The 26,868-nt window shown below is 48.8% G+C and overlaps 1 protein-coding gene across 2 annotated transcripts in view; it reads left to right on the top strand.

Annotated features, from left to right (window-relative positions):
- The window catches only part of RNF43 (ring finger protein 43), a 65,252-nt gene that overhangs the window by 35,790 nt on the left and 2,594 nt on the right, over nt 1-26,868 (top strand). For both annotated transcript variants that reach the window (XM_033183653.1, XM_033183652.1), the window contains 7 exons: nt 12,122-12,244; nt 19,732-19,806; nt 19,926-20,057; nt 20,694-20,798; nt 22,547-22,708; nt 23,240-23,342; nt 24,313-25,665. In XM_033183653.1, the coding sequence (XP_033039544.1) occupies nt 12,122-12,244; nt 19,732-19,806; nt 19,926-20,057; nt 20,694-20,798; nt 22,547-22,708; nt 23,240-23,342; nt 24,313-25,665 (2,053 nt within the window). The remainder of the gene's footprint in view (nt 1-12,121; nt 12,245-19,731; nt 19,807-19,925; nt 20,058-20,693; nt 20,799-22,546; nt 22,709-23,239; nt 23,343-24,312; nt 25,666-26,868) is intronic.

Here is a 26,868-nt window from a genome sequence, read left to right as displayed (position 1 = left end):
TAGTTCTGGGGACTGAGGGCTGGTCAAAGGATTAGAGAAGGGCCCAATTTGGACTGGCATGTGGAGTCAAGGGCAAAAAGAAGTAGAGAGCTATAGGATCGGAGTTGTCACAGTCTTTGGCTCACAGGGGATAGGAGAGGTGCCATTTTTTTTTTCTCTATAGAACCAAAGAAATAGGGAAACGTCCATGGGAAGAGAAAGGAAAAAGAATTTGTCAGAGAACCAAACTATCTTCCCATCATACGTTTTCTGTAAAAGACTTCTTAGGAGCTAAGACAGTGTTTTTCTGCTTTCATTCTCTTTAATGCCTAGAATTCTGCCATAAAAGGCTATTTATATATCTTACTTTTTAGCTCCTAGGAGCGCAAGAGATGCTACTATTGGGAATTTCTAAAATATTCAGAGGATGGAAATACCAGCTGGCACCAATGCTGAGATATCCAGGCACCATCCATAGAGACCCAGTGAAATGCTAAGCCCCAAATGGCAATCCCTCCCAGACTCTCCCAGAGCCATCTCACTTTTTCTTTTATCCCCTGCCTGGAAGGCTACACTGTGGGTGGGAATAAAAATCCACTCTCCTGTTGCATCTAGGCAGCTGCCAGCAGTCTGTTTGCCTAGTTCTTTGCTGGCAAATCATTAAACAGTCCCCCCAAAGCAGGCCTCTTCCCTAGGGCCACCCCATGGACACAGATTCAGAGCTGTGGTCAAAGGACTGTCAGCAGTCAGGCTGGAGCCCTTGGGCTATCTCCAACACAAGCCCTTCCTGGCTGTTGCCTCTTCTGAACAGAAACCTCCTTGGCCTAATGTCAACCCCCCAATGGCTTCTAAGGAGAGACTCTGGGCATCTGAGTTGGCTGGTTTTTTGTCCTTTTCCTCCTGATGTAATTTCTGAGTGCAACTACCCCTGTGATCCCTTTATTGTTTCTTTATTGAGCCCCAGGCCCATCCTCCACATTTTTCCCACTTTGCAATGTAAATACAATATTGTATGTTACTGCCTAGGAACTAGGGACTGGGACCAGCTGAGCAAGCTTCATAGCTTCATTCCATCCCCACTTACTTGGTGCCAACGCAAATCTGAGCATAGAAGATTTCATTGAGCCAGCCCATTTGGAGATAGTATCTGCCCTCAAAGGGCTTCTAAGCCCCAGGGCAAGCCAGTTGTGGAAGACAGCAGTATGGAGCAGAGTTTGCAGGACACCTTGAAATCCCTACAGCCTCTGAGCAGGTGACTAAGCCTGAAAGACCTGGAATATGTGTGAAGTAACCATGTTAATGAAGCTCTTTCACACCCTTGCACTGAAATCACCAAACTTAGCAATGCTCAAGTAGTTCTGCCGGTAGTCCAGATGGGCCTCTGGCTTATTTAAACAAATGATCTGGTTTCCTTAAGTTTCATTTCTTTGGTGTTTTTCACAGGGACTGTCTGGCTTTAGTCTTTGGCCTTTTTTTTTTTTTTTTTTTTTTTTTTTTTTTTTTTTTTTTTTGAGGCGGAGTCTCGCTCTGTCGCCCGGACTGGAGTGCAGTGGCCGGATCTCAGCTCACTGCAAGCTCCGCCTCCCGGGTTTACGCCATTCTCCTGCCTCAGCCTCCCCAGTAGCTGGGACTACAGGCGCCCGCCACCTCGCCCGGCTAGTTTTTTTGTATTTTTAGTAGAGACGGGGTTTCACTGTGTTAGCCAGGATGGTCTCGATCTCCTGACCTCGTGATCCGCCCGTCTCGGCCTCCCAAAGTGCTGGGATTACAGGCTTGAGCCACCGCGCCCGGCCTAGTCTTTGGCCTTTTAAGCATTGAAATCTTAACCTAAATAATTACTCAAAAATAAACACTTACCTGCTTCTAGTAGGTTTTCAGATTCCTGCCATCTCTGGCATGAGTTTAGCTGGAACAGGAACAGCAAAATGAAATCATAAAGCAAACTGTGTCAAGGCTGTTTGCAAGTAACACATTGGGTTAGGTGTGAGAATTCAGTTAACTACTTTGTTGTGGCAAGAGTTAAGACCATGCCTCAGAAGGGCCCTGGACAAAGCCTCTATAGACCTTATCCTGGGCATGTGGGAATTAGATATTACCCCTAGCAATACTTGCCATCTGTGTCAAGACTTCAGCCTTTCAGCAGAGGACTTCTTTGAATAAGACCTAGCTAAACAAGGGGCCTCAGTGGTACTCCCTATAAGATGGAGGTCAGTGAGGGTCGCAAGATCTTTCCTGGGACAGTGGTCAGAAGTCAGCTGACTTCCCAGGACCAATTAGTATGATTTTTGGATGGCTGAGCCCTGAGTTCCTCACCTGGTGGAGAAAAGGAGTCCAGAACACATGACTGGGTTATCTTTTAAGGTCTTGATCTTCATAGGCTTCAGAACTTGGTATTCTATTTCATGGCCTTGCTTCTAAAGATCCCTGATATAACTAAAATGATATTTGATGCGCTCCCTCTTCTTTGCTTCTAACTTCCTGAGTAGCTTCCTAGTACCTTTGTAGCTAGAGGTCATTCTGACTGAGTCAGGACCAACCCTGTTTCTGTGTGAGAATATAATGATATAAAAGTTCTACTTCTTGGGTGGCTGGGATTTTTCCTCCTTCTCTCTGTCTGATTAGTGCCAAATAAACTTTCTTCTCTGATATCACTTTATTTCAAAAGCAGCTCAGATAATTAGCTCTTCTTCTCCTTACCTTCTTCCACTTCCTTACGAGTGCACTCATGATCTGTGAATCACTATACAAAGATACTAGGCACAGTGTGGGGTCAGGAAAACCCCACCATGGAGGCTGTTTTCATGTAAAGAAGTCCAGTTGCATCATGGAGCTCCAGCACAGTCTGAAATGAGGATAGGTGAATTTGGAAATTGAAGAACGGCGTCTGTAATGTGGGGCGAGGGAGTGAGGAAAATGGCAGTCTGGCTGAATGACCATTATTTGGGTCTGAGCTTCTACGACCTCTAACTTCAGGACACACCTTTCTCATCCTAAACCAACTGGGACGTTTCACTGGGAAAGTGTCTGAGCAGCGTCTGGGTCTGGCTGCCTTTGTTTTTTTTGTTTTTTTTTTTTTTGAGACAGAGTCTCGCTCTGTCACCCGGGCTGGAGTGCAGTGGCCGGATCTCAGCTCACTGCAAGCTCCGCCTCCCGGGTTCACGCCATTCTCCTGCCTCAGCCTCCCGAGTAGCTGGGACTACAGACGCCCGCCACCTCGCCCGGCTAGTTTTTTGTATTTTTTAGTAGAGACGGGGTTTCACCATGTTAGCCAGGATGGTCTCGATCTCCTGACCTCGTGATCCGCCCGTCTCGGCCTCCCAAAGTGCTGGGATTACAGGCTTGAGCCACCGCACCGGGCCTGGCTGCCTTTGTTGTGGCTAGGAAAGGAGATGAGATAAACCCTAGAAGAGAGGAAGGAAGCCAAGGCTTGGAGGCAGAGCACAAGGAGCAGACAGATTCTGCTTCTGTCTTGTTAAGAATGATTCAGGTTTGAAAATTCTAGAAATGGGGACCCTGAAGCCTTCCACTGTGCTCCCAGGCATTATATTACAGTACTCACCTAACGTTTACCATGCCACAGAACACCTCCCCAGCGTGCATACCCGGAGGCAGTGTGGGGTTGAATTTAGGGGACCTCAACCTCCTTTAACTAGGTGTTAACTAGGTTAACTAACTTCAACTAGGTGGGCAATCTGTTACTTGAGTCTTGCTTTCTTCAGCTGTAAAAGACAAATTCTGAAGGTCCATTATGGGTGTGAACCAGGCTCAGCTGTTAGCAATTTACATCTCTTTTTATAAACTACATGGCAACTGGATTCAAATCAAGTTTTACTCATTCTTTCACCAAACACTAAGGGCCTATGATACGCAGAGCCCTAAACCAGAGTTTCAGTGAGCTCAGTTTGTCCCTCAGATTTTGCCACCCTGCTTCCTATTAGATTCTGGAACATCATTTCAGTTCTATCTTGTCAGCTCTCTTGCTCACCAGCACCCCTGTGTCCCCAGGGAGGTTTCCTGACTCGTGAGAAATCATGGAGGCCTCTTCATCCATCCTCTGCTAGTGTGCACTACCATCAGATGGTCCAAGGTTATGCTTCACCCTCCCCACCAACATTATTTTCTTTCGTAGCTTAAAAAAATTACACGAAGCAGGAATACACTTTTCTGGTAGAATAATTTTTTAAAAATAGACAGCATGCTTGTAATCCCAGCACTTTGGGAGGCCGAGGCAAGGAGGATCACTTGAGCCCAGGAGTCCGAGACCAGCTTGGGCAATATGGTGAAACCTTGTCTTTACAAAAAATACAAAAATTAGCCAGGCTGGTGAGGCATGCCTGTAGTCCCAGCACCTTGGGAGGCTGAGACAGGAAGATTGCTTGAGCCCAGGAGGTTGAGGCTGCAATGAGCTGAGACTGTGCCACTGCACTCCAGCTTGGGTGACAGAGCAAGACCCTGTCTCAAAAATAGAGTAAAATAAAATAAATAGATAAAGAGAAACTCCTCTTGACAATTCCCCAGCCTCCCAACTTGATTCATGGAAAAACTCAGTCATCCCGAAGAGATAGTGACAAGTTTATATAAGGTTTTGAAAGAGGTCTTGAGGTTCCCAAATCTGAGCCCTGAACAATAACCATTAGGATCTAACCTGTAGATGTGAGCCTTGACTCCCTTCAATACAAGGCAAGGTGACTAAGCTGGGCCTCAGTGGTGGGCCTATCCTGGTGCTGGGATTCGGAAGCAGCAACTTCAGGCCAACCTGTTTTTTTCCCACCCCCGTATCTGCAGGAGCTTTATGATGCCAGTGTGTCCTCCTACCTAAGATAAAAGTTCAGGTAATGGAGGTTGCGCAGGAAAGGATGATTGTAAAATCTGAAAAGAGGAAATAGGGAGAATGATGCCTTTGATGCCTGGCCAATGTTCTTGATTACAAAGGCAAAATTGTAGCAAGCAGTAAAGTTACTTGTCCAAGGCCTAGTTGAAGGTCTGTACGTGGAATCAGAGAACTAAGAGAAGATTGCAGCAGAGGTCGGTGGCAGGGAGGGGGAGGAGAGTGCCCGGGAAACAGGAGACAGTAAAGAATTGCTTGCAGAAGCACACACCCAAAGGGGAGGAGATGCCATGGATAAAGGGAGACCAGCATTAAGTTCCAGGCCCAGGTGAGCCCTGAAATGCCCTTTGTGAGGAGGTAATGAGATCACATGGCTTCCTTCATGGGAAGGAGGCAGGCTGAGAACTGGAAGAGCTTGTTCAGTGGGGTTTGGAGGTCTGAGAACAGGAGGGAAGTGACTGTGGATAATGAGCTGTCCCAGACTGTACCTTGCCGAACACTGGCATTTAGAGGCGCTGTTGATTACCAAAGAAGGGGGAAGTTCAGAAAAGGCCTTGTCCCTTCCAGGAATAAGAAGGAACTTTATTATCATAGATGCAGTAATAAAAACAGCTGCCATTAAGTGAGCACTTACTAAGCATCAGGCTTTGTGCTAGGCACTTACATCCATTATCTCCTGTCTACACGAAGCATTTTTGTTTCCATTCCAAAGATGAGCAATATGAGGCTCAGAAAGATTAACATGCCCAAGGTCACACAGGTAAATTATGGGGTTAGAATTTGAACCCTAGGTCTGTCTTGGGAGGGAGGGGAAAAAATCAGAACAAATAAGGAGGACAGAGGGAGAATAGACTAAGGAATATGAAATACAACATACACCACCAAAGGACAGTTCGCGTATCTTTACACAGAGGGTATAAAATGTGTATGCAAAGCTGAATTCTGAGTCAGAATGACCTAACTCATGCTTGAAAGCAAGTGCCTCTTAATTTGCCCCTCATGGCAGCCTGTGAGACAGGGGTGTCCTAACTCCTGGCCTTTGAGGAAGTCAAATTCACCAAGTTTCTCTGAGCCCTCCACAACCACACCCTTCTCAAATCAGGCAAGCTCATTTCTCTTGAACCCCTGGTGTCACTGAGGGGACAGGTGGCCCAGTGTAGAAATCGTGTTTGCATCTTCGTGATTAGGAGACCTTGCATTCCAAGGAGACAAATGTATTTGCATCTATTTTCTCAAGAACCCACCTCCTGGCTAAAAATTCCTTGGAGAAAGGGCAAAGACAGCCCCTGTGTTATACCCAAGGAATGCCGATGCTGTCTTTCTTGCTAGGTGCTGAACTGAGTCCTAGTTCAAATGGCTATTATTTGTTTTTAATTTGACAATACTTGAACAGCTGTCATTGTAAAAGAGTCAAACCATACAAAAATATAATGAGTGTGATTGTCATGCCACAGATATGATTGTACTAGAAAGATCAGGCCGAGACGGGCGGATCACGAGGTCAGGAGATCGAGACCATCCTGGCTAACACAGTGAAACCCCGTCTCTACTAAAAAAAATACAAAAACTAGCCGGGCGAGGTGGCGGGCGCCTGTAGTCCCAGCTACTGGGGAGGCTGAGGCAGGAGAATGGCGGAAACCCGGGAGGTGGAGCTTGCAGTGAGCTGAGATCCGGCCACTGCACTCCAGTCCGGGCGACAGAGCGAGACTCCGCCTCAAAAAAAAAAAAAAAAAAAAGAAAGATCATGTTACTTTATTTTCTTTTTATCAAATCTAACACCAAGGTCCTATCCCGTTAGCTGTGTAGACATTTGTTTTCAGAGGCACTTCTCCTCCCAGAGTAGAACAAAAGTCCCAGAGGGCCGGGCGCGGTGGCTCAAGCCTGTAATCCCAGCACTTTGGGAGGCCGAGACGGGCGGATCACGAGGTCAGGAGATCGAGACCATCCCGGCTAACACGGTGAAACCCCGTCTCTACTAAAAAATACAAAAATCTAGCCGGGCGAGGTGGCGGGCGCCTGTAGTCCCAGCTACCCGGGAGGCTGAGGCAGGAGAATGGCATAAACCCGGGGGGCGGAGCTTGCAGTGAGCTGAGATCCGGCCACTGCACTCCAGCCTGGGAGACAGAGCGAGACTCTGTCTCAAAAAAAAAAAAAAAAAAAAAAAAAAGTCCCAGAGTTTTAAGAAAACCAAGATATCCAAGGGACCCTTCTGACATTTATCCATGCTGGCCACCACAGATACGTTCCTTGTCCAAACACAGGCGTTCCCTTGAAATCCACGCAGGCACATCATCTCTCCCAGGGCCCAGCCTCCTGGGGTCTAGTACTCAGTCCTTCTCCAGGGACCCACTGCTTCTGGGGCACAGGCTGCAGCTTCCCACTACTCAGCCTGGCTCCAGACCCCTCACACTGGCTCCAGACCCCTCCTTCCTGCCCTCCCGGTTCTGAGACTTTGACCCCTCCCTTCACCACAGGCCCTTCTGCCTTCAGGACACTCACACTTCCTCAGTGAGTTCAGTTTTTTCTGCAAAAGCCAGGAAGGGAGGAATTTAAACAACATTTGCTTTTGGCAAATGCCCCTGAGGCAAGGAAATAGAAGGTGAAGCCATCTCCTTGGAAGGGAAGGAGGGAAAAGACATGGAACAAAATATAAATAGCTGTCGTTCCTTTTGATTCTACAACAGCAAAAAACAAAACTCAAATCTCATGTATTATCCTGTGATCAAAGTATTCAAAGCAAAACACCAAAGTCCCTCTTTACTACCCCTCTCAAATTCCTCTCCCAGAGCAACCATTATCAGGATTTGAGTGTACTCTGTCTTGTCTTCATAGTTAACTATCGTCAATTATCTGGTTGTAGACTTTCAACATTTAATCAACAAATATTGAGTGCCCACAAAGTAACAGGCAGTGGGGGACAGGCTAGACTCAGTCATCATCTGGAGAAGAGAGGGAAGTAAGCTGACAATTACAATGCCGTGGGGTAAGTGTGTGATTAGGGAAATGCCGGACAGAGCAGCAAGTGTCAAAGGTGTTTAGGGAAATGAAACAAGTTATTATTTCTGGAACATAGGTCACAAGGCGGGAAGAGATATAGGAAGGGAACGTTAAGCCATGCAGCAGGGCCCAGACCAGGCACAGCCTTTTAAGCTATATTTAAGAGTACAGACTTTATATCAGGAGCTATGAGGAGCCTTGTAAGAGCTGTAAGTAGAAGAGTAACATGCTCAAGTTAGCATTTTAGACCACTTTGGCTGCAATATAGAGAACTGAATGGGATGAAGTGACCCTAGGGAGTAGGTTATGTCAGTAAATAGGGTTGGCAGTGATGGTGGCCTGGATTAGAATAGCGATAGTAATAATGGAAGAAAGAATAAAATAAGACAAATATTTAGGAGGTAGAATTGTTAGAATTTGGTGATTGATTGGATATTGGTGGTTGCATTCCTTAAGACAGCAAACACTGGAGGAGCAGTTTTGAGGATAGAATGATTTCAGTCTTGAACATGCCGAGTTTGAGGTATTCTATTTAAGATTATTAAGGTAGAAATGTCCAGGGGGCTGTTAGACTTAAGGGTCTGGAACTTAAGAGAAAACCAAGACATATGTAATCACTGACCTCTGTGTGGGCACCGTGGCCGTGGGATTGGCTGCAGTCACCCAGAGAAGGTATCAAGAGTGAAAAGAGGTGGCCGGGTGCGGTGGCTCATGCCTGTAATCCTAGCACTTTAGGAGGCCAAGGTGGGCAGACCATGAGGTCAGGAGTTCAAGACCAACCTAGCCAATATAATGAAACCCCATCTCTACTAAAAATACAAAAATCAGCCAGACATGGTGGCAGGCACCTGTAGTCCCAGCTACTTGGGAGGCTGAGGCAGGAAAATCACTTGAACCTAGGAGGTGGAGGTTGCAGTGAGATGAGATTGCGCCACTGCACTCCAGCCTGGGCGACACAGCGAGACTCTGTCTCAAAAAAAAAAGAAGAGTGAAAAGAGAAGAGGGTCCAAGAATCCCAGAGGTCACCACCAACATTTTAGGGACTTGTATTTGGGCCCTTATGCTTTAGTAAGATAAATTTTCTTAGTAAATGAGTTCAGGGAAAGTATCATGTTTTCAAAATAAAATGTAAATTGTTCTTAAATATTTTTTAAACCTTATCCTACTACTACTTTCCTTTTTTTTTCTAATCTCTACCACTTACTAGCTGTGTAATCTTGGGCATGTTATTTAACCTTTTAGTGCCTCAGTTTCCTCATCTTTCAAACAGGGACAATAAAAATCTCTACCTGATAGTGTTGTTATGAGGATGAAAAGAGTTAATATGAAAAAGTGCATAGAACAATCACTGGCCCACAGTATTTACCCAATAAATATCAACTGTACCACCCTCATCCTGACTATCATTAGCATGGAGATGGATGGAGGGTTGATGCTGTGTTCATTTGGAGCGCCATGGCTCCAACAATGGAGTCAGACGGAGTTGAGTTCAAATCTTACATGACCTTGATTTCTCCCAGCCTCAAGCTTCTCTTCAAGTGGCTGTGATAGGGGTAGTGGGGAGGTGGAGATGGTTAATGGGTTTAAAAAAAAAAGTTACAACGAATGAATAAGGCCTAGTATTTGATAGTACAACAGGGTGACTATAGTCAACAATCATTTTATTGTACATTTAAAACTAACTAAAAGACTGTAATTGAATTGTCTGTAATACAAAGGATTAATGCTTGAGGAGATGGATATTCCGTTCTCCATGATGTGATTAGTACCCATTGCATGGCTGTATCAAAACATCTCATGTATCCCATAAATATATACACCTACTATGTGCTCATAAAAATTAAATAATTGTTTTTAAAAATGGCTATAACACCTACCTTATAGTGAAATAATGTCTAAACGCCCTGGCACACAAGAGGCCTTTACTGATGGTTAATTTCCTTCCATTCCTTCTTCCGTAGTTGTCAGTTCAGAACCAGGCAAGTTTGGTGACTCACACCAGGTCTTTTTTCCCTTCCACCTTGTCAGAGGTGTCCTACAATGCAGCACTGAGCTGTAGATGCTGGTTCCCTGTTAAAACCTGGGGAAGAGTACTGGTTAAATATCTGCAGACACACTGGAGGAGCTTCTCCAAAGTGACTTTCCTCCCCCAGGTGGCCCTCTGGTCAGTGAGCGGCATCTTGGAGAAGGCTGGACCGTGTGGGGAGGGTGGAGGAGCAACAGAGCAGAGCCTTCTCAGGCTGCGATTTGTCCTTCCTCAGGGAAGGCCTCCATCTTCTGCTCTGGTGGAGCAGCTGCCTTCGGACTCCCCACCACACCAGACTGTCCTCCACAGTCTTCAGAGAAATTGGTCTCCAGTGCAAATCTGTGGTCCTAGCTCTGTGGCCTGACTCTTGCGGATCCTTCCAGCCTCATGTCCTGCCTTCGCTTTCATGCCAGACCTCACTGCCCACAGTCTACCTCAGCCTCATGCCAGGCCTCCATTCCTTGGTGCAGTGGCTTCCTCTGCCAGGAATGTGTCTCCCCAACCCTGCTCCCTTTCGTTGGTCCCTGAGGTGAACACATACCTAGTTAGCCTTTCAAGGTAGCTCTCCAGTCACCTCTTGTGAAAACTGCTCTGCTTCCCATATGTATTGTTAGCTGCCCCCCTTTGTGCCCTCCCATAGGCCCTTGTGTTGTAGCATCATAATGTGGTTGCATGCTTGTCTTTTGAGCTGCTTTAAGGCAGGGAGCCTCTCTTACTCATCATTAGCTCCTCACTGCATTGGATAGAGCCTGACACCAAGGGGGCCTTCCGTGTTGGCAGAACAAAGAAATGAATGGACGCATGGACAGATGGAGAGACTAATGCAGCTTGTTGAGACAGGGGCTACAGCTTCACTGATGTAAGAACAACTCCACCCTCATGCCCCAGCCTTTTTCTGGGGGCAGGGGCACATAATAACCTTTCTTCCACACTAAACCTTGCTCACTACCAGACTAGTAGGCCTTAAACTCTGGGGGCAAGTATGGAAATCCCTCCTATTTCAACACCCACTGCCCAGAGATTTTGATTCAAAGCAAGGTAGTACATATTTATTGAGAACCTACTATGTTCAAGGGACCGTGGTCAGAGGAATTAGCCTGACAGTGCTTTCAGAAAGTACACTTTTAAATCCATCATTGACATTATCTTCATAAACATCTTTATAAATTCAAGATTCTCTGTGGTTCCTCTGACGGTTCTTTCTGGAAGTCCTCCAGACTTCAACAGTAGTAGAGGGGGAAGTGTGGGCAGTTCTCTAATAAGAAATCTCTTTCTTGCCAGGATACGTGGGGTTTCTACTATATAGGAGGCCCTGGCCCATAGGATTATTCAGGGCCAGATAAGTCATACTTTGTTCTCATCGCACTCTGACATTTTGTTTAGGGAAAATTAGATTCGAATGGGTGTACGAATCGCCATGAATGAAAAGAGACAGTAAGGCAGTCCCATCCCTTTGATGAGGAGAGCCTCAGATTTCTGTCGGCACATTCTCCTTTGTTCAGCACCAGCTGGGCTCAGAGGCACAGTGTCTTGGACAGGATCTGCCATACCCTTAGAGCAAATGGGCTGGGCTGGCTCCACCTCCATGGCATCATTCCTGGGACCAGAGTGAGCTGTCAAGGCTTATGTCTTAGCCAAGCCTCACTGCAAGATAGTCTCACCTCTCTGTCAACACCATGCTTGATCCCAGGATGGGCACAGGGCAGACGCAAAAAAGGGACTAGTGAGAGAAGCAAGGCAGCACCGAGTGAGAAGACCCAGCCTCCTGAGAAATGGGAATCTACAGGGCAACAGTTGCCCGGGGGCATCCCGAGGAGGGCAGGAGGCACCAGCAGCACCCAGGACTGTCCATGGGGATTCTGAAAGCACTGATACAGGCACACATGGATATTCTCTTAGCCTGGGGCTTGGGGAGCAGGTAGGAGGATCAGGAGGTAGAGAGTCTGGGGCCAGGAGAGGAGCCCTCTGCATCTGGCTAGTTTAGAAAAGTAGGATTGTTGGAGTTGAAGGTTGTTAGAGTTGCTTTGCAGCAAGTTCTTCATTTAGGCCCCCTCTGGGACACCCTCTCCCTCCTGTCTGCCTCCACTACCTGTGTCCTTGGCCCCACCATCTCTGAAGTGACAAACAGTGGTCACTAGCTTACTATGAGGCAATCCAATCATAAGGCATACTCTTTATGGCACCAAGAGACTTGCCTGGTACCTCCCTAGAACAATGGAGAGGTGTGTGGCTCTCACAGCTCACTCCTGCTGCCTAAAGCCTCCCTAACCCAAATCTGTCTCTCTCTGCAGTCCCACCCCCTGTACCTGTGCAATGCCAGTGATGACGACAATCTGGAGCCTGGATTCATCAGCATCGTCAAGCTGGAGAGTCCTCGACGGGCCCCCCGCCCCTGCCTGTCACTGGCCAGCAAGGTAGACTCATACTTCGCCCTACACACACCCAGAACTTCACCCAGCTCTGGGCTGTGAGAAGACCCTGTGCTCTCTTGTTCCCATGTTTCCTAAGAGTGATGTACCTGATTCCCTTGGGTTTCCCTAACCCATGACTGGTCTGAGAGAAGTGGAAATTCATACCTCTGTTCTTTCTCCTCTGACTAGCACCAGCAGGACTTTTTGACCTTCATCCCAGCATGTTCCCCATCCCACGTCCTTCCCATCACTTGGGAGTTCCTGAGTCCCTTCCTCTGCTCTGCACCAGAGCAAAGAAGGGGTCAATTGAAGGGATTTCTTCTTTTAGAAATATACACCGAGCATGTGCAAGAACAGCAGAAATAGAAATCGTTGCCCCACCCTTAAAAAGTTCACAATTTTCCCCTGAGATTGCAAACTGGTGGCCCATAAGCTGGGTTTGGCTTGCAGACACGTTGTGTTTAACCCTCACAGTGACTTTTCAATGTGTAACTTAATTGCCACATTTAAAAATTAAAAATGTTTATATAAAAGCTCAGATTTTCGCCAGGCGCGGTGACTCACGGCTATAATCCCAGCACTTTAGGAGGCTGAGGCGGGCGAATCACAAGGTCAGGAGATCGAGACCATCCTGGCTAATACAGTGGAACTCCGTCTCTACTAAAAATACAAAAAATTAGCCAGGCGTGTTGGTAGGAACCTGTAGTCCCAGCTACTGGGGAGGCTGAGGCAGGAGAATGGCGTGAACCCGGGAAGTGGAGCTTGCAGTGAGCAGAGATCATACCACTGTACTCCAGCCTGGACAACAGAGCGGGACTTCCTCTCAAAGAAAAAAAAAAAACCCCTCAGATTTTCAGTTTCTCTAGAAGAAAGCTGCAAAGTACATTGCTGCAGGCCATGGTTGGTAGGAGCTGGGCTGGGACTGCCCCTTTTCCACAGCTGTGGGCCTTCTCTTTTGCTATGCTCCACCCTGGTCTGCTACCTCACAGGACCTTTAGACCTTTGCCTGTGACTCCTGCTTTAACTAATAATAGCAGTTACTGTTTTCTGTGTGCTCACAATGTGCCGTGTGGACATGGGACAGATTCTTTGTATGTATGATCTCATTCACTTTTCAGAACAATCAGGAAAGGTAGGCATTATTATTCTCAATTTGACGTATGAGACAAGTGAAGATCAGAAAAGTCAAGTAACTTGCTGGATGACACAGTTAGGAAGGGATGGAGCTGAACTTTGAATCCAACCCTGTCTGTTTCTCAAAACTAGGCTTAATCTATCTGTGGCCTCCCTTCTAGCTAGAAAACTGAACATATGTGTGGAGTGTAGTTAGATTGTGTGTGGCACACATGGGTATGCCTGCAAGGGTGGTAAGAGAGGAGAGTGACACTCTCGGCCTTTGTGCTAGCTTGTTGTCTCAGGCCCAGATCCCTTGTGGGTATCCTGGTTCTCCTGGGGGCAAGGAAACAGCCTGGATTCTTACCTCATCCCATGGAAGGCAGGGATGTGGGCAGGATTCTGAATGTGGGTGAAGATATTCACCTGGCCTGGCCATGCTGACAAGGAAGGGGACTCCAGAGGTGGTGGGAAGCAGGGGGTCAGGATGCACTTGGAGGAGCTGGGGAATGTGGCATCTCTGCAAGGCTGTGAGCCTTCATGGCAGCAGAGTTGTTAGGCTGCAGCCGCCTGCCCTACTTCTGGATGTTTCATTTCTCTTAACTTACAAAATATGAGCAAATGGCACTCATTTATTCATTTGGTAAACAAGTTCCCAGTGCCTGTACTACATTACATAGTGAGTGAGTGTGTGTGTGTGTGTGTGTGGTGTGTGTGTGTGTGTGTATGTATGGTGGAGGGGGGAAGAAGGGTTCCGAGAAGCTTTGCTGCTATTAGTGGGAGCTGGGCTGGGGCTACCCCCTTTCCACAACTGTGGGCCTTCTCTTTTGCCTGCTGTACCCTGGCCTGCTACCTCCCAGGACCTCTAGACCTTTGCCTGTGAGTCTTTGAGCTACCTCCAATATTTCAGAGGTTCCACGGGCTTACCTCAAATACTTGGTTTTGTTTTGGCGGGAAATCTATTAGTTCAACATGTTAATACAAGTTATCTCATAAGAAAATAAATTGTAAGTAATAAATGTAGTTAGTTTGGAGGAATATCTGTTCTTTTGAGACAGAGTCTTGCTCTGTTGCCCAGGCTGGATTGCAGTGGCTCCATCTCAGCTCACTGCAACCTCCGCCTCCCAGGTTCAAGTGATTCTCCTGCCTGAGCCTCCCGAATAGCTAGGATTTCAGTTGTGTGCCACCATGCCTGGGTAATTTTTTTTTTTGAGACAGACTCTCGCTCTGTCGCCCAGGCTGGAGTGCAGTGGCGCGGTCTCGGCTCATTGCAACCTCCACCTCCGGGGTTCAAGCAGTTCTCTACCTCAGCCTCCCAAGTAGCTGGGATTACAGGTGCCTGCCACCACACCCAGCTAATTTTTATATTTTTAGCAGAGACGGAGTTTCACCATCTTGGCCAGGCTGGTCTTGAACTCCTGACCTCGTGATCCACCCGCCTCGGCCTCCCAAAGTGCTGGGATTACAGGCATGAGCCAGGACGCCCAGCCTAATTTTTGTATTTTTAGTAGAGACAGGGTTTCACCATGTTGGCCAGGCTGGTCTCAAACTCCTGACCTCCGGAGTTCTGCCTGCCTTGGCCTCACAAAGTGCTGGGATTACAGGCATGAGCCACTGCGCCCCGCCGAACATCTGTTTTTCTTAAAATGTGACTCATGAGAGGTATAAGGGAAAGATGGGGTCTTAGGGGAGGAAGAGTTTGGAAACCACTGATCCCCTGCAGCTCTGCTTTGGTTTTTCCTATTGGTGCCAATGGTGTTGTCACCAATGACAGAGCTGGGGCTCTCAAGCCAGATAGCCCTGGGCTTGGAGCCTGGCTCCTCCACTTCCCCTCAGTGTGACCTGGACTTTTTTAGCTCACCTCTCTAAGCCTCTATTTCCTCATCTGTAAAAGGGGAATAATAATGGGACTTATAAGTAGTTAGGAGGATTTAATGAGACAGTACAGATGGAAGCTTTTAGCCCTATGCCACGTACATGGTAACCACTCAATAAATGATTACAGTTATCATTACTGTCATCATCATTGGCATCATCATTCCGTGCTTTTGTAGTTAACAAGGTTGGGATATTTTTCCTTCCATTTGTTTTCTCGCTTATTCTTTTCTGAAACCCTCACCATAATTCTTCTGGAGGCTTCCATTCTTGTCACCACCCCACTACCCCCTCCACCCTCTGTCCAGTCACCCAGATTGGTTTCTGTTTCTTTATTAGCAGCTCCACAGCCATCCTGGTGATAAGCCAGAGTCTTATCACCTTATGCCTGAACTCCTGCAGTGGCCTGTTGCCTGCTAGAAGGAGCTAGATCTGGAGAAAAGCAGATGGGTGCAAGCCCTGCCTCTCTTACCATGGAGCCCACTACCTGGTAGTAAGGAAGAGGCAGTCTGAAGGCTGAGGTCCTGGGTGCAAATTCTGCCTCCACTGCTTCTCAATTGGTAACCCTGGGGAAATTATTCAGTTTCTCTGAGGCTCAGTTTCCCAACTCAGAAGTGGGGCTGATGACTGTCTTATAGAGTTGTGAGGAGTAAATGAAATCACATGTAGGAAACATGTAGTGTTAATAATAGTTGATATAAGAGCTGGGTGCGGTGGCTCATGCCTATAATCCCAGCACTTTGGGAGGCCAAGGCAGGCGGATCACAAAGTCAGGAGTTTGAGACCAGCCTGGCCAACATGGTGAAACCTCGTCTCTACTAAAAATACAAAAAAAAAAAAACCCTCGTCTCTACTAAAAAGTAGCTGGATGTGGTGGCGCACGCCTGTAGTCCCAGCTACTCGGGAGGCTGAGACAGGAGAATCACTTGAACCCAGGAGGTGGAGGTTGCAGTGAGCTGAGATCACACCACACATCACTGTATTCCTGCCTGGCGACAGAGCAAGACTCTGTCTCAAAAAAAAAAAAAAAAAAAAATTAGTTGGGCCTTGTGGCGTATGCCTGTAATCCCTGCTACTTGGGAGGCTGAGGCAGGAGAATCTCTTGAACCTGGGAGGTGGAGATTGCAGTGAGCCGAGATTACACCACTGCACTCCAGCCTGGGCAACAGGGTGAGACTCTATCTCAACAATAATAATAATAATGATAATAGTTGATATAATAATAACTAATAGTTAAGCAACACCATGTGCCAGGCACTATTATAAATGCTTTGTGTGGATTCGTTTATGTAGTCCTCATAACAACCCTATGGATTAGGTCCTGTTATTATCCCAGTTTACAGAAAAAAAAAAAAAAAAAACGCAGAGTAGTGAAGTGACTTGCCCCGAGTCTCACAGTTAATAGTTGGTATCAGAGCCAGGATTCAACCCTAGGCAATCTGGCCACTGGATCTCAACAAAGGTTATATTCCTTCTCCTTCCTTTCATCCTTCACTTTCAAGCCCAGAGGAAGCCCACCTTTGCTACCGAATCTTTCCTGACCAGCCCAGGCCCAGCCAGCCCAGTAGGAGCAGAAATCCCTCCCTGGGGGCATGCCTCCAGCAGGTAGGGTGTCTGTGCATGCTTTCAACACCATCTTCTGCTAAGTCTAGGTTTCAGGGAGGCACATGGTGGGTGGAGGGGAGAGGCCAAAGGTCCTTTCTGTCCCCACCCCTACCTCAAAGTAAGCAGCCTCACTTTTATCTGCTTTCTATATTGAACATTTGTGCCAGATTGTGTGTGTGTGTGTTGGTGGAGGGGATAGTAGAAGGGAGAGCCTTCTGGAGTGAAAAAAGGTATGGAAACCTCTGTTTCTATTCCTATGTGCTCTAGAATATTATCATCAGCGTTATAGCTTTATGTATTTGCCTTGTCTCCACAACTATATTGTGAGCTGTTTTGGAGGGCCTGGCTTTTCCTGGCTTGGTGGCCTGGGCACGGTAGGTGTTTCGGTTTTGATGAGCAGAAGATATACAGGGACTCTTGTCTGGAGAGGAAAATCTAAGGCCCAGAGAAATGCAGCAGCTGACCAGTGAGTCCTGCAAGTAAGAGGCAGAATTGCCAACTCACTCACATTGTTCTCTCTGTAACGGCTCCTGTTGCTAGAGGCTGTGGCAGCCTTGCCTGCTGCCCCTAGGGCTGGCCAACTCTGAAGCTTCCAAAGAGCTCTCTGGATTCTTTCTAAAACTGCCTTCCTGTCCTGAGGGCCTGCCTGTCCTCTCTCTGCTTTCCAAATTCCAGTCCCCAAAGAAGTACTTTTTTTTCCTTTTTGCCTCCACTATACTTTCTTGGGGGCAGGTGGACAGGAGGCATAGATAGCCCTAGATTGGACTGCTATCTGTCCCAAATCTTGCTTTTTATTCCTAGAATTCTGGACACAGGGACCTACTGCCTGAAAGTTCTGTTTGTTTTCCCCTGTTGGCCAATGCTCTGGGCTCTTTGATCACTTTTACAACTTTGTAATTATGGGCTGTAATGGGCTGGAGTGTTTGAATGTCACAGTAATTGCCTTCCACTGTTCCTACCCCAATTCTTCAAAGAGAGAGGGGAAGGGAAATAACAAAATCTCCGAAGAAGAAAGTCTTTGCCCTTCCTCATGCTCTTCCAGGCCAGGGTGGGTCCAGGGTCTTGTTCTAGGGATGTGAAAACCGAGGCCTGGGAGTCCCAATTCTGTGACTACTGGGGTGACCTCTCCTGTCCTTTGGCCAAATCCCTGGAATAGGAGATCACCAGTAGGGTTCCCTATCAGGGATTCCTTTATCCCCTGGTACTTCTCCCATACCCTTGTTAGGAGGGTTCTGAAGATTGGAAAGTCTCTACCTGCCTGGAGTAGCTTAGATGGGGTGGACTTCCTGGGAGGAAGTGAGTAGGGAAGATGGAAGCCATGAACCTCTCAACTCCTTTAGCAGTTCCATTCTGGAATTGACGGGTCCTGTGAATTTCCAGTCAATTAGCCTGGTAAGCCTGGGCCCTAGGCTGGGCCTAGCTCCTGGGGGAGGAAGGAGAGTTACCCTCCTGACCAAAATGGGGCACCACTTGAGTGTCTCCTCTGCCTGCACGCCGTGGGCTCTGAGTGGCCCCCTGGGCCCTGCCACTGTTTGGGGAGTGGAGAGTAGGGAGCTGGAGCAAGGAAAGGAGCTGCTCCCAGCCTGCCTGGCAGGAGACCTGCCCTGACAGGCTCTCCCTGGGAAGACAGGCAGAGATCAAAGTGCTGAGCCTGTGAGTAAGTCCCAGCACTGGCTCTTCTTGCTGCCACCACTACTTGCAGGAGGGTTAACTCCTTCAATGCCTATGGGAAGACCCCAGAGACTCTGGAGGGTGGGGGCAGTGCCCAGGGATGTAAAATCACAGCCTGAAGCCATTAGAAGATGAACTTTTGCCCTAGGGAGGAAGGCTGGAGGGTGGCTGTGCTGGGCTGGGAGGCCCCAGGCCAAGGCCAGGAGCAGCTCCTCACAGTGCCTGTTAGTTGTTTGCTGTTGTGCCTCCCCGCTCCCCCTACCTTTAGCTCTTATCTTCCTTTTCTTACTCCCCTCCCCACGCACACCCCCTGGATTCCTGCTTTTTGTTCTCTTTTTGGCGCTGCTATCTGTTCTGCCTGGTTGGCTAGATTCTGCTTCCTCAAGCTGGCTCTTGGAGCCTTTGGTGAACATGCACGTGTGCCTGTGGGCACTTTCCCCTGTAGCTGCAGCAGCCGCTGCTGCTGACCTGGCCAGTGGTGTTGATCTGGGACTAGCCCCTCGAGTCCCTCCCCACTTTTGTCTCTAATGCTGCCCTAAGGGAGAGGACAAAAGATAAACCACTGGACAGGGACTCCTCTAAGTCCTTGAATTGGAGCCAGAGAAAGACTCGGCAAAGTAGAGTGTGGCAGGGAGAGGGAGCTCATGAGATGGGCTGAGACTGGGGCTTTGTAATGGCGGCCTTGGGTGAGAGTGCTGTCCCAGGCCCTTAGACCTTTGCCTGAGCTGGGGAGATGCCCTGCAGGCAGGGCTGGGCCCTGGAAAGCCCAGCTCCCTCTGAAGGAGAGCTCTACTTCTCTGCTGTCCCCTTCTTCCTCTCTCTTCTCCTTCTAAGGGGTGCAGGTCACTCCTGCTCTTGGTGCTCACACCTGTTAGTGAAGGCAGGCTGATTGTACCCTGAGGGCAGGAGCTGTGTCTTATTTGTCTTTCGTCCTAGAGCCAGGTCCACCACCTGGCACCCTGTAAACCCCCCTTAAGGATTTGTTCTATTACAAAAGGAAAAGCTAGATATTATCCCTTGAAGGCAGTGGGGACCTGAGTGAGCTCAGGAGGCAGAAGAGGAGATCCTAGACCCACTGATGCCTTGCATAGGTAGATATGAGTGTGCAGAGGTGTGGTGTGGGCAAAATCCTAGGAAAGGATAGATATGTGAGGGGTGAGGCTAGACCGTGGGTGGGCTCTATCCTTCCCTGACCTTAGCCCAACCTCTACTGTGTGCCTCTGCAGGCCCGGATGGCGGGTGAGCGAGGTGCCAGTGCTGTTCTCTTTGACATCACTGAGGATCGAGCTGCTGCTGAGCAGGTACCCAGGGACATTTGCGTGTTCAAGTGGGGGGCTGGATGGAGGAAGATAAAGCTCTCAGAGGAGAGGGAAGGGCAGGGAGAAGTCACAGCAGCCCTGTGGGTACTTTCCCCCTGTAGCTGCAGCAGCCGCTGGGGCTGACCTGGCCAGTGGTGTTGATCTGGGGTAATGACGCTGAGAAGCTGATGGATTTTGTGTACAAGAACCAAAAGGCCCATGTGAGGATCGAGCTGAAGGAGCCCCCAGCCTGGGTAAGCACACTAGACCTCCAGACCTTGCCCTGCACTATCCCTGCTTTGTCCTGTGGCAACTCCCACCAAAAGCCCTTAGACTCCTGGAGCTGAGAGAGATCCTGGAAACCCTCCAGTCCAACTTCATCCATCAGCTGTGTGCCTCTGGGCAAGTTTTCCCCCGTCTTTGGGCCTCACCTACAGAATGAACAGATCAGGACAAATGAGTTCTAAAGTTCTTTACAGCTCTGTGGCTTCATGGCATGGAATAGCAGAGCCGGAATGAAACCCTGGTCCCCTGATCCGTGAGCCCTGGTTGGGGCTTCTCTACTGGCCAAGAACCTCTTCCAACCGCTCACTGGCAAGAAACTCCCACCATGCAGAGGGGTCCCTTTCTCTTTTTTCCCCAAGCACGTGGGTTTTGAGATAGTACTTCTCCCAGCTGACATCCGGAAGACACTCTGAGTGCCCTTGGGCAGGGAGGGCCCACCTAATCCCACTTGCAGATCCCTCCCTATCCCCTCAGATGGAGGACTCAAGGGAACCTCCAGCTAGCTATGTGCCTCCCGGGCCTCTGTGTTTCCTCCCGAATTGGAAGTATGACCCTCTCTTCTCCTCCTGGAAGTATGACCCTTTCCCTCTCTGCTCACTCCCCAGCCAGATTATGATGTGTGGATCCTTCTGACAGTGGTGGGCACTATCTTTGTGATCATCCTGGCTTCGGTGCTGCGCATCCGGTGCCGCCCCCGCCACAGCAGGCCGGTGAGCAGTGTGGGGTCTTTGGTGGTGGTGAACATCTGCGCGTGTGTGGGTGGGTGGGGAGAAGGAAGGAGTACGTGAGGAAGGCAGCTTTATACCTATGAAACCATTTACACTGAAATACTCCAGCATCTGTCTTTGTTGATTTCCAGCAGCCTCTCCTTATATTACTCATCCATTCAACAAGTACACCAGGCTCTATTATGTGTTGGGCACTGTTCCAGGTGCTGAGGGTAGTACAGTGAACAAGATGACAAAAAACCCTACCCTCAAAGAGCTTTTATTCTAGAGGGAGAAAACAGACAATAAACAAATTAAATAAGTAAAATCTATAATGTTTTAGATGGTGGTGTGTACTATGGAGAAAAAATGATAATGCTGACAGCAAAGTGGGGAGGGAATGCAAGGGAACAGGGTTAATTTTTTTTTTTTTTTGAGACAGAGTCTCGCTCTATCACCCAGGCTGGAGTGCAGTGGCATGATCTCGGCTCACTGCAACCTCCACCTCCTGGGTTCAAGCAATTCTCCTGCCTCAGTCTTGTGAGTAGCTAGGACTACAGGCGTGCGCCACCATGCCCAGTTAATTTTTGTATTTTCAGTGGAGATGGGGTTTGACCATGTTGGCCAATCTCTTGGTCTCAATCTCTTGGCCTCGTGATCCACCTGCCTCAGCCTCCCAAAATGCTGGGATTACAGGCGTGAGCCTCCGCGCTTGGCCAGAACAGGGTTCATTTTTAAAATCAAGTCCAGGGAAGGCCACATTGAGAAGATGGCATTGCAGCAAAGATCCTAAATGGGAGAGGGAGTGATCTGTGCAGGTATCTGAGGAGAAAGGGATCCAGGCAGAGAGAACAGTAAATGCAAAGGCCTTAAAGCAGAAATGTGTCTGGTGTATCTGAGGAACAGCATGAAGGATGTGACTGGAACAGAGTGAGACGGCAGAGTAGCTGATGGGGGCCCAGTTGTATTGGACTGTTGAGGCCATTTGTTTTTTACTGTGGGTGAAACAGGAGCCACTGGAGTGTTGTGAGAGAAGGGGCATCACGATCTGACTGAAGTTTTAATGTGATCATTCTTGCTGTTGTAATGAGAATAGACTACAGGGAAGCAAAGCTGGAAACAGAGACACCAGCTAAGAGGCTATTGCAGGAATCCAGGTGACAATAATGGTAGCTTGGATTAGGAAGGTGGCAGTTAAAGTGATGAGCAATAGTTAGGTTCTGGGTACATTTTGAAGGCCAAGCAAACAGATTTAGTAATGGATTGATTGTAGGGTGTGAAAGGACTCAAGGATGGCACCAAGATTTTTGGCCTGAGCAATTAAAAGAATGGAATTGCCATTTGCTGTAATGGGGAAGACGGGGAAGACAGGTATGTGGTCGGAGATTAACCCATGGTTAATAGGATGAGGCATATAAGTTTGAAATGCCTATTAAATATCCAAGTTGAAATATCAAGCAGCAGTTGGATAAAAAGTTTCTCATGGGTCATCAAAGGAAGAAAAGCTAATGGTATAAGCAGGTGGGTGGCCTGCACCACCATACCCGGCTAATTTTGGGAGGGCTTGGCATGCTTGGCAGAGCCACATATGAGCTCCGAGGAGATGAACTCCTCCTAAGGATGTTCAACTGGCCATATGATCTACCTGAGTGACTGGGAACGGAGTCCAAGCTGGGGTCTAGAGAGGGAGGGAAGGGGAGCCCATGCCCCAATCTGACATGCCCCAATCTGAGCCTCATTCTTCTTCCCAGGATCCACTTCAGCAGAGAACAGCCTGGGCCATCAGCCAGCTGGCCACCAGGAGGTACCAGGCCAGCTGCAGACAGGCCCGGGGTGAGTGGCCAGACTCAGGGAGCAGCTGCAGCTCAGCCCCTGTGTGTGCCATCTGTCTGGAGGAGTTCTCTGAGGGGCAGGTAAGGCAGGTCTTGTGATTCACCTCCATGACCAGACTGGGGAGATTGAAGCTGGGGGAGGGGTGGGCAGGCCTAGGGTCTGGTATGGGTACCCTGGCTACATCTGTTTTCCCATGTATCCTGCATGAGGCAGAGATCAGGGACCAGCCTAAGGTTTGGTCACTTTTCTGACCTTCCAGTGAAAGAGCATTATTGTTTGTTGAGAGTGTACCACGTGCCAGGCTGCAGTGGTGCTTTGGATGCATTATCTCATTTTAGACCCATGGCAATGAAGGGTGGGGTTCGATTCATTTATCTTCATTTTACAGCAGAAAACTGTCTGTTAAGAAACTTGCCCAAAGTCATGCAGCTAAGTGCAAAATCCAGGTCTATGTGATACCAAAGCTCATACCATTCCTATTCTACTGTGAGGTCTTTTACAACTAGATAATAGCAAGAAGGAGAGGCCTAAGGGAGTTGGGGGATGTCCTGATTCCTGGCAATTCCTATGGCTACAGAAACCTTTGGTTTGGACCTTTGGTTTTTCTCCAGGAGCTACGGGTCATTTCCTGCCTCCATGAGTTCCATCGTAACTGCGTGGACCCGTGGTTACATCAGCATCGGACTTGCCCCCTCTGCATGTTCAACATCATAGGTAGGAGGTGGGCCAAGGGCTCCCCCATGTGTAGGCAGACAGGTCTAGAATGTGGCTTCCCTTTGGGAAAGGGTTGCAGCCGTGAAGCTGGGGAGAAAGCAGAACTGCCACCATAGTTGTACAGGCTGTACACTGCTCCAGAGTGCCTCACTTGAGGGGAAGGGTCATTCACAATGTAAATTTATTTATTTGTTTGTTTGTTTATATTTTTTGAGATGGAGTTTCGCTTTCATTGCCTAGGTTGGAGTGCAATGGTGCGGTCTCGGCTCACTGCAACCTCCTCCTCCTGGGTTCAAGCGATTCTCCTGCCTCAGCCTCCCAAGTAGCTGAGATTACAGGCATGCACCACCATACCTGGCTAATTTTGTATTTTTAGTAGAGATGGGGTTTCTTCATGTCGGTCAGGCTGGTCTCAAACTCCTGACCTCAGGTGATCTGCCCACCTCGGCCTCCCAAAGTGCTGGGATTACAGGCGTGAACCACCACGCCTGGCGTGTAGATATCTTTATTATTGTAAAAATTATTTGTATTTCATGGCAAGTTTGTTGATTCTAAATCTGGTGATTTATATGTTTATTATTCCAATTTTCTGGCAATAAAATATCCTATTCTAACAAAATCAGTGTGTTAAGATAATTTTATAAAAGATAAAAGTGAAATAAATATCTTGAGAAAAGAGACCCTTTTTCTAAGGTACCCATGGGTGCCCTATGGGCTAGCAGTGGCCCTGGGTGAAAGAGCTCCAAATGGCGGATGGGAGGATTAGGGATTGATGCGCACAGTGGCCCTCCCCGGGCAGACAGCCGGACTGGAGGGAACCAAGGAGTCCCAGAGCACAGGCAGGTTAGGCACGTCCTTGGTTCCCCAAACTGAGCTCACAGGCTACCCAGGGTCAGATAGATTAGCTACAGCCACGTCTTTCTGTAGGTTTGTAGAGTTAAACATCTGTGCTCTTGGTTCTTTTTTCCAGAGGGAGATTCATTTTCCCAGTCCCTGGGACCCTCTCGATCTTACCAAGAGCCAGGTCGAAGACTCCACCTCATTCACCAGCATCCTGGCCATGCCCACTACCACCTCCCTGCTGCCTACCTGTTGGGCCCTTCCCAGAGTGCAGTGGCTCGGCCCCCACGACCTGGTCCCTTCCTGCCATCCCAGGAGCCAGGCATGGGCTCTCGGCATCACCGCCTCCCCAGAGCTGCACATCCCCGGGCTCCAGGAGAGCAGCAGCGCCTGGCAGGGGCCCAGCACCCCTATGCACAAGGCTGGGGACTGAGCCACCTCCAATCCACCTCACAGCACCCTGCTGCTCGCCCAGTGCCCCTACGCCGGGCCAGGCCCCCTGACAGCAGTGGATCTGGAGAAAGCTATTGCACAGAACGCAGTGGGTACCTGGCAGATGGGCCAGCCAGTGACTCCAGCTCAGGGCCTTGTCATGGCTCTTCTAGTGACTCCGTGGTCAACTGCACGGACATCAGCCTACAGGGTGTCCATGGAAGCAGTTCTACTTTCTGCAGCTCCCTAAGCAGTGACTTCGACTCCCTAGTGTACTGCAGCCCTGAAGGGGATCCCCAGCGAGTGGACATGCACCCTATCGTGACCTCTCGGCCTCGTTCCTTCGACTCGGTGGTACCCACAGGGGAAACCCAGGTTTCCAGCCATGTCCAGTACCACCGCCACCGGCACCACCACTACAAAAAGCGGTTCCAGTGGCATGGCAGGAAGCCTGTCCCAGAAACTGGGGTCCCCCCATCCAGGCCTCCTATTTCTCGGACACAGCCCCAGCCGGAGCCAGCTTCTGATCAGCATGTCACCAGATCCAACTCAGCAGCCCCTTCGGGGCGGCTCTGTAACCCACAGCGCCCCAGGGCCCTCCCTGAGCCAGCCCCTGGCCCAGTTGAAGCCTCCAGCATCTGCCTCAATACCAGCAGTCTTTTCAACTTGCAAAAATCCAGCCTGTCTGCCCGACACCCACAGAGGAAAAGGCGGGGGTGTCCCTCCGAGCCCACCCCTGGCTCTCGGCCCCAGGATGCAACTGTGCACCCAGCTTGCCAGATTCTTCCCCATTTCACCCCCAGCGTGGCATATTCTTGGTCCCCAGAGGCACACCCCTTGATCTTTGGACCTCCAGGCCTGGACAGGAGGCTAATACCAGAAACTCCAGGCCCCTATTACTCAAATTCACAGCCAGTGTGGTTGTATCTGACTCCTCGCCGTTCCCCGGAACCACATCCACCTGGGGAGGGGCCTTCTGAATGGAGTTCTGACACCGCAGAGGGCAGGCCATGCCCTCATCCACACTGCCAGGTGCTGTCGGCCCAGCCTGGTGAGTTTTCAGGGGGAAGTGGATGTGGTAGGGAGAGGAAACTAGAGCTGCATATTTCAGGACAGGTGAAGTCAGCCAACAAAGGGTTGATGGAAGCTGAGAAGGATACAGCAGAGGTGACGACCAAAATACATAACCATCAGGACAGCATATCATGCTGACTAGAGTGCAGGAACACCCCAGCTCTGCCAGGTGGTACCCCTTTAGTTGGCAGATCACAGAGAAGTCCCAGGGAAGTGCTGGTGTGGCTGAGGCATCAGAAAGGCCCTTGGAAGGCTGGGTGTGATGGCTCATGCCTTTAATCCAAGAACTTTGGGAGGCCGAGGTGGGTGGATCCCTTGAGGCCAGGAGCTCAAGACCAACCTGGCCAAGATGGTAAAACCTGGTCTCTACTAAAAATACAAAAATTAGTCGGGCATGGTGGCAGGCACTTATAATCCCAGCTACTCGGGAGGCTGAGGCAGGAGAATCGCGTGAACCTGAGAGGCAGAAGTTGCAGTGAGCCAAGATGGTGCCACTGTACTCCAGCCTGGGTAACGGAGTGAGACTCTGTCTCAAAAAAAAAAAGAGGCACTTGGAGTGGTCCGGGGTAGCAGCTCAAACATAAGTGTTTCTATGTTTGAATAACTGGTTTAGTTCTACCAATGCTCACAGCTCAGTATTAGTTATAAATACAAAGAAAGCCAAGAAGTGTTCCTTGGGGAGAGCTATAGTAGAAATAATTACACATAACCATAATAAGAGGCTATATAGGAAGAGCTATGTGAGTAACGAGAAAAAAGAGAGAGAGAGAGAAACCACAGGTGGTCCCCCAGCAGCCCTGTACGGCTTTAGGTTTTCTTCTCTTACCCTGTGGTAAAACAACAAGGAGGACTTCCCTTTGATGCATCATGATTAATAAGACTGACCTTAATTTCTTGGGGATTCAGTGCATCCCTATATTATAACAAGTGGTGATCATGTAAATTCTCAACTTTAACATGGTATTTACTTGCCCACATATCTCTCTTTTCCACCCAGGACCTTCCACCTTCTACTGTTCCCCATCTTCCCCCATTGTGCAGATGACACCGTTCTTTGTATACAGCCTTCACTAGAGCCCTTCCACCCCAGGAGGTGACCCAAAGGTCCTGAAATATTCTTCAGTGTAGGAATTCTTCATGCAGGACCTGGGAGCTGCTCTCATCCATTCATTCATTTATT

This window comes from Trachypithecus francoisi, unplaced genomic scaffold (assembly GCF_009764315.1).
Source record: "Trachypithecus francoisi isolate TF-2019V2 unplaced genomic scaffold, Tfra_2.0 Lachesis_group20, whole genome shotgun sequence".
Lineage (NCBI taxonomy): Eukaryota > Metazoa > Chordata > Mammalia > Primates > Cercopithecidae > Trachypithecus > Trachypithecus francoisi.
Note: the sequence above shows the minus strand (reverse complement) of the source record. Positions and strands in the feature narration are given on the sequence as shown.